General features: G+C 48.2%; 1 protein-coding gene across 5 annotated transcripts in view; it reads left to right on the forward strand.

The window, feature by feature from the left end:
• Positions 1-12,130, forward strand: part of CACNA1D (calcium voltage-gated channel subunit alpha1 D) — a 351,028-nt gene that overhangs the window by 249,688 nt on the left and 89,210 nt on the right. For 4 of the 5 annotated variants that reach the window (XM_066245988.1, XM_066245989.1, XM_066245991.1 and 1 more), the window contains exons 10-11: positions 8,943-9,030; positions 10,298-10,324. In XM_066245988.1, the coding sequence (XP_066102085.1) occupies positions 8,943-9,030; positions 10,298-10,324 (115 nt within the window). Of the gene's footprint in view, positions 1-8,942; positions 9,031-9,287; positions 9,348-10,297; positions 10,325-12,130 lie in introns of all 5 variants that reach the window. The other variant, XM_066245993.1, reaches the window with a different exon arrangement.

Raw genomic sequence — 12,130 nt, forward strand, 5'->3', positions numbered from 1 at the left:
ATAGGGGAGTTGTCATAATGCTGACCATGCCTTGCCAAAGCTGAACACGTCGCTTGTATTACTGGATTTACTAGTTTCTTCTTAAAACACCCCTATGAAGTACAGTTCCGACTACTACTAACATCTCACGAATAATGAAACTAAAACTTAGTTAACAAAATCAGGTAACCTGTTCATGATCAGCCAGTAAGTGGCAGAGTCCAGAGCCCACCTTTCTAACACCCACGTGTCCTGCCTCATGTAGCAATACTGGCTGGACTCGAACAGCCAGCTGATCAGCACCCAGGATTCCTGACTCCTCTGAAGTGCCCTCTCCCTCACACTCTCCTTACCCTTCTTAGAGGGGAGGCTAAACACGGGAAACCTTTGCCCAGAATAGATTGTTTATTGTTAGTGGCTTGGTTGTTGATTGTAGTTGGTTGTTTATTTACAACGGGTTCTTAAAGACAGGCATTTTGTACAGTAGCTCTAAAGTGTGCACTTCTGCTCCACTCATCCAATCCTGAACTGGAGGTTTCCACGTAGAACAGTTTCAGGTTTTGCATATCAGAGCCCAGGGATGTGTGTGCCTCTTGGGGCCTCAGGCCCTGTTTGTGTTTCTCTTGCTGCCCTCTACTGAATCATAATGAAATTACTTGTGTTCAACCTGAAGGGGTCACATTGGCCGACTTGCTAAAAGAGGATAAGAAGAAAAGGAAGTTTTGCTGCTTTCGCCAACGCAGGGCTAAAGATCACGGTAAATAGCTGAGACTAAGCTTTGTCTCCAGGAGGCTCTCCTCCCGAGACCTCTGCCGCCTTCCACTCACGCGTAGGCATGGTGTGATGTGCATGTGCCGTGTGCTCGTCTGTAAGATGCCTATGTTTTAACTGCTTGATTTCTTTGAAACTTGGTCATGTTGTTTTCTTCTTGTCTCTCCCCCAAAATGTGTGTCTTTGCCAAGACAGCATTGCAATTTCCTTTCTGTGTGAACTGTACCTTTTAAAGAAGCAGCTAAACCAACTCAGAAAATTTATTTAATTCAGCATGAATATTCTTAGACTGGAAGACAGACTTTTTAAAATACTTTTCCCCAAATGATGCCTTTGCAAGGCATGTCACCACTGGCAAGTCCAGTGATATTATCTGATTGATTTCCCCCCAGGGGATATTTTTCAAATGCCCTCTTGGTCTTTTACTCTCTGGCAGGTTTGCCCAGGACCATATTCAAGCTTGTAGAGCCTGTTTCACAAAAGAAGTTAAAAATATACTTCTAGGCTACAAAGATTTGGGTATACTTGCCTTTGCAAGTAGGAATGAGGAAAGGGCTGAGGTGGGAAATAGTTAAGTTTCCAGCCATGTTCCAAAATAATGCTACACAGACCCTCATTGGAAACCTGGGGGTTACTGTCAGACCTGTCCCCATGCAGAGCAGTTATGCAGACAGTTGGCACCCTGCCCTGCCTGCCAAGTCACCAGGGTGGTCTACAGCATGAACTCTGCCTCTGCACACTGCCCAGTCCACCTAGCTACGGCCACCACAATTGGCCTGGTCAGACAACTCTGCAGATAGAGTCTATCTGGGAATATTTAGACTACAGGGATGCAAAGCCAGCTGCTAAGCTAGCAGAGGGGTATGTTGCGATGTTTTCTCAGGAGTCACCTCTACCACCATGGGAACGCTGTGCCCAGAGGTTATGGAAATTGGACTTGAACGAGCCAAGGGTGGTTTGACTGAAGGTCTGTATTAGTGCCCTGCTCTCATCAGAAGGTCTGAAAGGGAACAGGGACAGAGAGACTGTCAGATAAAAGTCCCTTGTTATTCCGAGAACACGCTGTGGCCCAAGGAGTAGGAACTTGCCTGAGAGTGGGCAGTGAGTTGGGGGCAGAGATGGGGCTGAGTTGTTCAGCTTTAGTGTTTCCAGAGAACAGCGGAGCTTGACGCCGCTCCCAGAGGCCTCTGCAGGAAACATGGGCTTCAGCTAAGCAGAAAATACTGTCGTGGATACAAGAAAACACATTTTCAGAGACTGCTTAGGACTACAGCTCCAGGTAGGTTACCATGAGAAGAGGAGTGGTTTCTGTCCGCAGAGGAGACCGGCCCCTTCTTTGGGCTTCTAGGTACCTGCACTCCTCAGCCAGGGCTGGCACCTGAGACTTCAAGGTTCTTGAGGCTTCCCTGCTAGCTTTCTGAGAGATCTATCTGTAGGGAGAGGAAGCAGCATAATATTTTCAGGAAACTTTGCATTTTAGTCGGGGAACTCTTCTGTTGACTGAGATACCTAGGGTCCCTGAGGAAGACTCTGACTGCTGGTGACAAGCGGGACAGAGGCTGTTGTGCGGGAGCTGTGTTCCCCATGTCACTGGTCAGATAGAAATAGTTACTGTCAGGGTATAATGCTTGCTTCAGACACAGAAACCTTGGTCTGGCCTTGACCCACATTCCCCAACAAGAGTCTGGCTTCTTTACAGCAACAGAATCTGCTACCCTGTGATGGCAAGGCGTGTCACCACTAGCAAGCAGATTCCTTCAGGGGTTGTCATGGTGCTGCTTATGCTTATCATGAAAATAAGATAAAAACACAAGATCCTGGCTTCAGGTCCCTTCTCTTTGAGGACGGCAGCCATGACTACTATTGCTCGTTGACCTCCCTTCCCCTTCACCCTTCTTTTGAGAGGAAAGAGTGAGCAGCTTTGGGCTCTGGGGCATGGAGGGAAATGCTGGAAGAATTCCTCAGGTGTGCAAGAGAGCCTGTTCTATTGAGGCGAATGGCAGGTGAGGCTCAGGACATTGGGGGGCTCAGTGTGGCTGACTCTCAGCTCTCAGGGGCTGCTCCTTCCTCATGCTTCTCCGGTCCCCAGGGTGTTCTGCCTGGAGATGACTTCTGGAGACCCTCCTGAGCTGGGGGAACGCCAGGGGAAACCCCTTTGGTGCTGGGAGTAAAACCAGACAGCCTGTGGGTGTTTGCTCTTTACACAGTTGTAGTAGGTCAGAGGTGAATGGGGCTCAGAGATGATATTACCCAACAGCTCATTTTCTAGAATAGGTCACTAAGCCCTGGAGGAAAAGGGAATTGTCCCAACATCACCAATCACAAAGACCAAGCTCCTCTAACATTCTTCTAGTGTCCTGGCCTCAGTAGCCTCCATCACTGAAGGATGTTGGCTAAGATTTGGCTGTGGCTATTATTGATGGACATAATTTTGGGGCTGCCTACTTGGACCCATACACAGACTCATCCACTGTGTGTGTGTGTGTGTGTGTGTGTGTGTGTGTGTGTGTGTGTGAATTTCCCTCTGAATTCACAAACCAGGCAGATTTGGTTGAGAGAGGTATGTTGTCCCTCAGAGTGAGAGAAGAGAGGGGAATATTTAGGCATTGGTGAAAATGCTCATTGTAATGGCCTGAGAAAATAGTTCCCTGATTTATTTTTGTGTGGCATTGCCTGTGATGGCATCTGGGCTCAGTACAAGACCTTAAAGAGAAGTAATGTGGCCCTGGCTGGTTGGCTCAGTGGTAGAGCATCAGCCTGGCATGCAGGAGTCCCGGGTTCGATTCCTGGCCAGGGCACACAGGAGAAGCGCCCATCTGCTTCTCCACCCCTTCCCCTCCCCTTCCTCTCTGTCTCTCTCTTCCCCTCCCGCAGCCAAGGCTCCATTGGAGCAAAGTTTGCCCGGGCACTGAGGATGGCTCTGTGGCCTCTGCCTCAGGCGCTAGAGTGGCTCTGATTGCGGCAGAGCGACGCCCCAGATGGGCAGAGCATCGCCCCCTGGTGGGCGTGCCGGGTGGATCCCGGTTGGGCGCATGCGGGAGTCTGTCTGACTGCCTCCCCATTTCCAACTTCAGAAAAATACAAAAAAAAAAAAAGAGAGAAGTAATGTGCCACAGGCTGTCAGGGAGGGCCCCAGCATCTCTCATCTACAGTCCAGGATGTGCTGGGCTGCTCTCCGGACTCCTGTCCTCACTGACAGCAACACTCTGGGCCCCTACTCAGTGCATCCACACTCGAAGCCCAAGTGTCTGTCCTGGAGCTCTCCCCAGAGGTCCCAGGGCCTGGAATAGATCATAACACAGAGGCCCTGAGCTTCCGCAGATTTTCAGCAGGTGAATTGTAGTGCAAGCTGGCATCCCATTACAAGTGTCAGGCTGGTCCTAATACCTAGTTTCACCCAGAGTTACTGAAAACAGTTCTGAAATGTGTATTAAAAATTGTAACTTCCTGACACAGCTCTAAAAATTCCCTGAAATGTGTGAGAGAGGGAGAAGGACCTACAGCTTCCCTGCATGCAGATGGCCCCTGGCTTGCTTCCACAGGAGGGGCTGGTACAGGCAGGTGACATGTTGGGATCCCTCTGTTTGCATCCTAATGGATCTGGCCACTTGTCAGCAGGTAGGACTGGACCCTGCTGAAGTGGACAGAGGACAGCTGGGTAGGGAGAAGGGCGTGTGTTCCAGTCATTTGCCTGTAGGTTTACATACTTGGGTTCCTGTAGTTTTATTTTTATAAAGTCTCAGTAGTAACTTTCATCAGCTTGAAATTTGTACTCCCTGCTTTTGCTAGGCTTATCTTCGGTACGTAGTCAAGCTATATGTCCTGTTTCTCAGGACTAATAAAGGTTGTCAGGGCAGCAAACCAATGCTGAGGGATAAGAGGCTTGCTCGGCTTTTGGAACTTTCTGATTTGTGGAGTCTAGACCACTGTATACACCAACATATACCAATACCAACGTGTATACTAGTCTATTTAAGTAGGTGCCAAAACCGTAGGGGCGTGGCAGGTGGGCAGGAGGCGGGGGTGGGCAGGAGAGCCTCACATCTGAACTGCGTGCCCCAAGGCCGACCAGTCAGTCCTCTCATCTGTGAAATCACAGTTTGTTCATGGAATCTCAGAATCCCCTTTCAGTTCTAACAGTCTATGATTTTCTTGTCTTCATCCTTTCAAACGTTGATGAGATCATATTTGGGCTAAATGAAGTGAAACTTGTATCAATTTATTAACATTAAAAAAATGAATGCTTTAGCCCCCTGGTGGGCAGAGCGTCGCCCCTGGTGGGCGTGCCGGTGGATCCCGGTCAGGCGCATGCGGGAGTCTGTCTGACTGTCTCTCCCTGTTTCCAGCTTCAGAAAAATGGAAAAAAAAAAAATGAATGCTTAGTACAAGTGAAAGATGAAATGTCTTAACGAACATCCGAGCTCCTTGCTCATGCTCACCGGATCTGGTGTTTTCTATACATTTGGAAAGGAAGTGCTGTCCTGTCACAGGGAGGGCCAGGCTGGAGCAGATGGAAAGGCTGCCAGGGCCCAGGTCAGATCATGTTTCCTCTGTTCTGATTTAGGGCGGGGTCAAGGTCCATTTCCAGGACCAAATGAGGTCACCAGATCCTAACATAGTCACTATCCTCTCCCTCTCTTCCCCCCTCCACCCCTCCTCTCAGCCCTGGCAACATCATTCTGGAATAGATTTATTTATTATGGGCTCTGGAGGTGTCAAGTAATTGTAATAGAAAAGTTGCTATCTGCACAACAGGCTAAGTTAGACATAAATAACTCAGTGCAGGATAGGAGAGAGACGGAGCATGCTACAGAAGTATGGGTGACTGTTCTCGCCAGAGGCCTCTGTGCAGCAATGGGGGGAGGGGGGGTTGGATGCAGATCAGACAGGGAGTGTTGCTTTGCATCCAGAGAGCTCCATGAGAGCCTTGCCAAGGTGATCACAAGCCTCACTGATTGTCTGACTCCGTGGACCCATTCTGGGATGGCCTACTGTGTGTTTCATCTCATTCAGTTCTGCCAGCAGCCCTGAGATGCAGGCACTCCTCATTTTCAGGGGGGAACATGGAGCCTTGGAGAACTTTGGTCACAAACATGAAGTTAAGCTTTGGTCTGACCAGCCTAAGAGCCTGCTCTTCGCCATCATCCCATCCCCACCTAAAGGGGGGGGGGTCCACTTGAAAAGCAGAGGGCTTTGCCCCATTAGTGCAGCACTGGAGTGGTGCCACACAGGTAGTATCTCTTTGCTGCTGTTTAGAGAATTTGGCTTTATTTCTTTATCTTCCCCCCCACTGTGACTTAGAGAGCAACGAGCACATTTCATGCACTAACAGCTGGCACACACCAGGAATGCGGAAGGCTGCCCCCCACTCCCCACCCCCATGGGCAGCATGTACTTTAATCCGTTTCAGCCCTATCATTTGAAAAATGAAGTTTTAGGGACGAAATGCAGCAACTGTTTGGGTCTCATTATGGCCCCAAAGAGTAAAAAGCCACGAAGATTTAGCCTATTCAGAAGTTTGTTCTTTTCAAAATAGCTAATGTCATGATATGATTAATATTAGCAGCATGAAGTGGTTGACTGTTAGAGATGGAAGTGACCCTTAAGAGTGTGGATTTAGCATGACCAGGACCCTAAAGCCTGGAGAGATGTGGGACTCTGACCCAGGCAGAGTCAGGACCTAACTGGGGCCTGCAGACTGCCCCCCAGTCCCCACCCTGTGTCATAGTGCTCTCAACGTCTGTCCTCTTACACCAGGGGTCGGGAACCTATGGCTCGTGAGCCAGATGTGGCTCTTTTGATGGCTGCACCTGGCTCGCAGACAAATCTTTAATAAAAAAAATAATAACGTTAAAAATATAAAACATTCTCATGTATTACAATCCATTCATTTCCTACCGCTCATGTTCATGGTTGCGGGTGGCTGGAGCCAGTCACAGCTGTCCTCCGGGACAACACCAGATTTTTATTGGATAATGCCTAACATACACGGGTCATTGTATGGCTCTCACGGAATTACATTTTAAAATATGTGGCATTTATGGCTCTCTCAGCCAAAAAGTTTCCTGACCCCGTCTTAGACCATCAACAAATGGTTCCACAGAGATGGTGCATGTCATATTTATAAAGGTCTCTCACTGGGATTTTCTTTGTCCTGTTCCTGAAAAGAAGGCTGACCCTATGTGAAGACCCCATGACAATGAACTTTGTTGACTTTTACACCCTTTTAGTCTTTCTGCTAAGGCAAAGGCATGGAACACTCTTGGAGAAGAGAACTGTAGGAGCATCTGTATGTCTGTCTGTCTGATGATCTCCCCCTCCCTCCTTTTCCCTCTCCCTCCCCTCCTTCATTCTCCCTCTCTACCCTCCCTCCTCCCTCCTCCCTCCCCCTCTCTCCCTCCTCCCTCCCTCCCTCCCTCCCTCCCTCCCTCCCTCCCTCCCTCCCTCCCTCCCTCTCCTCTCCCTTTCCTCTCTCTCTGGAGCTTTCTGTTAAGGTTTTTCCATGATTGGATTGTTTGGTTTTTTTGGATTGTTTGTTTTTGTCTCTCTCTCTCTCTCTCTCTCTCTCCTTTTTTTTTTTTTTTTGCATGGAATTGTAAAAAAGTGAATTAAAGTTTGCAGTTGGTTTCTGTTGGCTTAACTAAGGAAGGAAATAATTATTCCACAAGATAACCAGTTGTGTGATGTGGATCTATAATTCTGCTATTTTGTCTTTCCTTTGGAGCTTTTGCCTAAATGTTCCTGGATGTGGCTCTTGAGACTCCCACCCAGGCAGCCTCACAAAAGGAAAAGGATCTTCTCTGTTGCCCTCAGAAAAGATATTTCTCAGCCCTCTGGGCCCTTAGAGTCAGGTCCCCCTTCATCCTTGTCATTGACTCCATGTCTGTCGCCAGAGCAGGGTCAGGAGACGCGCGGCGGATGCATTGCTAGCCCTCGGTGCCTGGGCTGGCTGCAGGGTCTCCACCACAGCACTCAGCAGCACCACCGGCTTTCGCAGATGAAACTGAGGCACCGTGCTAAGAGGGCTATATGGGCAGAGGCCACAGGGGAAGGCCTTCCTGTTGATACCTACCATCAGGCCTCTAAAGACAGTTGTTCCAGTTCAGAACGACGCATCAGGGAAAAGCAGTGCATGTGCTTTGGTGATTCTCCCATGTTTCGATCTTCCGTGACCTCTCCCAACCCTGCAGCAGAGTTAGTCACTCCTAATCATGCGCTTCTGGAGCTCCTTGCCCAGACCCCTGGGCAATATTTCTGTATATCTCAGTGTGTTGAAATCCACTGCGGGGCTTGCCTCGCCCACTGGTCCTCAAGGACAGACAGGGGCAGTGCTGAGCCCCTCTCTGTGTCCCACACCCCTTCACCTCCTGGTCTCCAGCACACACTTGTGATGTTTATGGAGTTGAATCAAGAAGATGCAAAAAACACCAAGTGACGGATGGTGGCTCCAGGTGGGTTCCTGGGCCTCCTGACACCAGTGGGTCCTGCCGTGGAGGAATGAGACATACCCAGAGACCCTGGGACCACGTCAACTTTGCCCTCTGGTCACTGGGTGGAAGATGACCTTCCTCTACCCACAGACCCTCCCCTAGTGCTCTAGTCCTAGCTGCTTTGGTAAGAGCCTCTACATACCAGCTTCACAAACCCAGCAGAACTTAGACATCAGATAAATTAACAAAAAATGAGTAAAGTTCTTACATTTTTACAAAGATTTTGTGCTTGGTACCTGCACGTATTCATTCCTCCATCCACAATTTCCCCTCTCCTTCAATTTATTTAAAGTAAGAGTTAGTTCACGAAGTATTGGGCTATTCACAGATTTTCTAGAATACACCTGCTGGGGCAAGCAAAGATGTCACTGTACCTGAGATGTCTTGGTGGCCTCTTGTTGCAAACCTGGAAATGAGGAGAATTAAGGGGCCCAGGCTCAGTGACAGATTCAGTTTCATCCCTAAGCTGCTTGTGTTGGGAAATATCTGGCTGGGCAGTCTTCCTGCCGGGCACTTGGCTTTCTGGGCCGATGACGGAAGCAGAGGCTCTCCTGCGGTAGAGGGCCCGGCCTTGCAGCAGTTCCTTCTGCTGGTCATGGCCTGGTCCCCAGAGGGTCTGCTGGGGGCAGATCTTGCATCCGGCCCCTCCTGGGCATGCGGCCCCTCCAGGGTGCCATCTGAAGCCTGTTCTCCTCCCCGCAGCCAGCATGCCCACCAGCGAGACAGAATCGGTCAACACGGAGAACGTGAGTGGTGAAGGCGAGAACCCAGGCTGCTGTGCGAGTCTCTGGTGAGTGTGGGGCTGCCTGCCCTCTTGGCTTCTGTCAATGTTTCAGAGAAGCAAATGCGAGGAAGGCGCCCCGGGTGTCTGTGGAGTCCGGAACCATAGCCTCAGGGGCAGAGAGAGCCGGGTGGGCTCACCTGGATCCCTTGGCTCCTCCCCGGGACCCCTCCCATGCCTCTTCCTCCAGAGCAGCCATCCTGCTGGGTGCAGCCTGCATGCAGCAGGGTGTGCCAGGTAACTCGCCATTCCACTGTGTCCACTAGGTGCTGGTGGAAAAGAAGAGGCGCGGCCAAGGCTGGGCCCTCTGGGTGTCAGCGGTGGGGGTAAAAGGCCCAGTTCTGCTCCGAGTCTGGTGCTGGCATCAGTGCTTTGAACAAGAGCTTGTCTGGCAGAGTGGCTGACGAGAATGTGCTGCATATTTGTTTTCCTTTGCTCCTGGGTTCTCCCACCCTCACACACAGCGCACGCAGGATGAGGAGACTCTGCACCACCCTCTCCTAACACTGGCTTTTTCCAGAGGATTTGGATTGTAGCAGTGGGGGGCCAGCAGGGTGGAATGTGCAGAGTCCTGCTTGCTGTGGGGGAACCCATACAGTTTTGTTTTGTTTGCTTCCTTCTGGTATCTTTTACTTATCTCTGCAAAATGCAGGTGTTTTTATGAGAATTCAACCTCCTTGGCAGAGGTACATACAAATGATATTATGGGGAGGATGCTTAACAGTTTACAAAGTGAACTTGCCTCCTTTCTCTTGTTCTGCCCTCCCTACAACAGTACAAAGTAGGCAGGAAATGGGTTTGTCCTTCCCATTTTACAGATGAGAACAGAGAAAAGGTGTGCTGCTTGCCCGGGCTCATACAGTCACTGACGAGTGGAGCCGGGATTCCTACCCAGTGCTCTGTTTGCTACAGCAGTAGCGCATGCTGCTACTGAAATGAGTGACTGAGTTGCAAGCGGGAAAAGCCCCGCTGACTTCATTTTGGGGATCATGGGTGCAGGGGCAGGGCAGAAGGACCCCTGGTGTCACCACCTGTGCCATGGCTGCTCAAGGCATCTGGCTGAGTCTTCTGTGCAGGGGCCCTGGCCTGCCTGAATCGGCAGCACCTTGCTCGTGCTCCGCAAACACCCCAGCTGGCTGGCTGCGGGAACTGGGGCTGCTGAGCCCAGGCAGCTGTGCATGGCTTTTCTGATATCTCAACTGACATGGCAGGGGTGGGATTGCATGTGCTCAAGCCTTCCTCACAGGAATGATACTTCTTTTTGTCTTTCTTTCAGTCAAGCCATCTCAAAATCCAAGCTCAGGTCAGTATCCTCTTTCTGTTTTTTCTCAAGCATGTATGTTGGTTTGTTACATTTAACTGCTGGATTGGACACGGGGTTGCTCTAGACGTTTGTCTTGCTCTGTGGGCTGCAGCATTTATAGAAGATCAAGCTGCCCAGTCAACATGGAAAGAGCAGTGTAGTTAGTAGGTGCCGAACATCTTGCCCCCAAACAAGCCAACAAGATGCAACAATGAACAGTTTTTTGCCGCTAATCAACTTTTCTGCTTAAAACTTTTTTCATAGAAGGAAGTTAAGGAGTTTTTGTAAAGTGCTAGTAAAGTTGTTTCTTGCTCTAGATGCAGGTTACATGGTCAGTTAGTAAAAACTGATTGAACTGTGTACCTATGACTAGTGTACTCTTCCATATAAATATTCTTTTTCAATTAAAAACATCTTACTACTCTGTAAAAGTATTACCTTGAACATAGAACTAAATGTAAAATCTGAAACTATAAACATTCTAGAAGAAAACAGGAACAAATCTTTGTGACCTTGGGTGAGGCAAAGATTTTCTTGAATACAACACCCAAAGCACCAGCCATAACAGAAAAAATAGATAAATTAGACTTCATCAAAATTAAAACTTCTGCTCTTCAATAGAAAATAAAAAGATAAACTGCAGACTTGGAGAAATATTTGCAAAACATATTTGATGAAGGACTAGTACTGAGTGTATATAAAGAATAATATGAAAAGAATAGTATCAATAATAAGGAAACAACCCAATAAAAAATGGCCAATAAATTTTAAGAGGCATATTACCAAATAAAAGAGATGGGTGGAGAGTAAACACACGAAATGACAATTGGTCATCAGGAAAATGCCAATTAAAATCACAGTGAGATAATACTACATTCTTATTGGAAATGTTTTTTACACCTGTGGATCAAATTTAAAAATCTGACAATACTAAGTTCTAACAAGGATGCAGATCTATGGAATTCTCATGCACTCCTTAATTGTCAAATGATACAGATATTTGTAAAACAAATTGGCAGTTTCTTATAAAATTAAATACATACTTATGACCCAGTAATCCCATTTCTAAGGTATTGGTATAAGAGAAGTAAAGATATCTGCCTGTACAAAAACTTCAATCTGTTTATGGCAGTCTTATTCCTAATAACTCACATGTCTATCAAGTAGTGACTGGGCAGAAAAATTGTGGTTCATCCATATAATGGAAAACTGCTCAGCAAGAAGAAGGAAAAAACTGATAGAGGCAACAACACAAATGAATCTCCAAAGTATTTTTGCTAAGTGGAAGAAGCCAGTCTCAAAAAGCTATGTATTATATAATTCTGTTTATAGGGCATCTGGATAAAGCAAAACCGTAGGAGCAAAAAGAGAGAGAGATGAGTAGTTGTCAGGGGCCAGGGTGAGGAGAGGGATTGACCCCAAAGGACCGTGAAGGAACTCTTTGAGTGATGGAAATATTCTATACGTTGATTGTGGCCGTGGTTACAAATGGTATACCTGTAGAGAGTACATTTTATCATCTGTAAATTATATCAGTAAGCCAGACTTTAAAAATAAAGTGAAATGCCCTCCCATGATCCTGGCTGCCAGACGACATGTGAATCCCTTCATAGTTTGGCCCATGGCTCACCATCCGGCCTCACCTTCTGATGGCCCTTTCTTGCTCCCCAGCACTCTCAGTTTTCAAACATAAGACACACGCTGTTTCTTCTCACCTAAGTCCCATTGGTCCTGTAGTCCCCTCTGAGTGGAGTGCCCTTCCCTCTGCCTGCTGGTGAACTGCTCAACTGTGGAGAGTCAGCTCAA

The sequence above is a fragment of the Saccopteryx bilineata genome, chromosome 10, assembly GCF_036850765.1.
Source record: "Saccopteryx bilineata isolate mSacBil1 chromosome 10, mSacBil1_pri_phased_curated, whole genome shotgun sequence".
NCBI classification, from domain to species: domain Eukaryota; kingdom Metazoa; phylum Chordata; class Mammalia; order Chiroptera; family Emballonuridae; genus Saccopteryx; species Saccopteryx bilineata.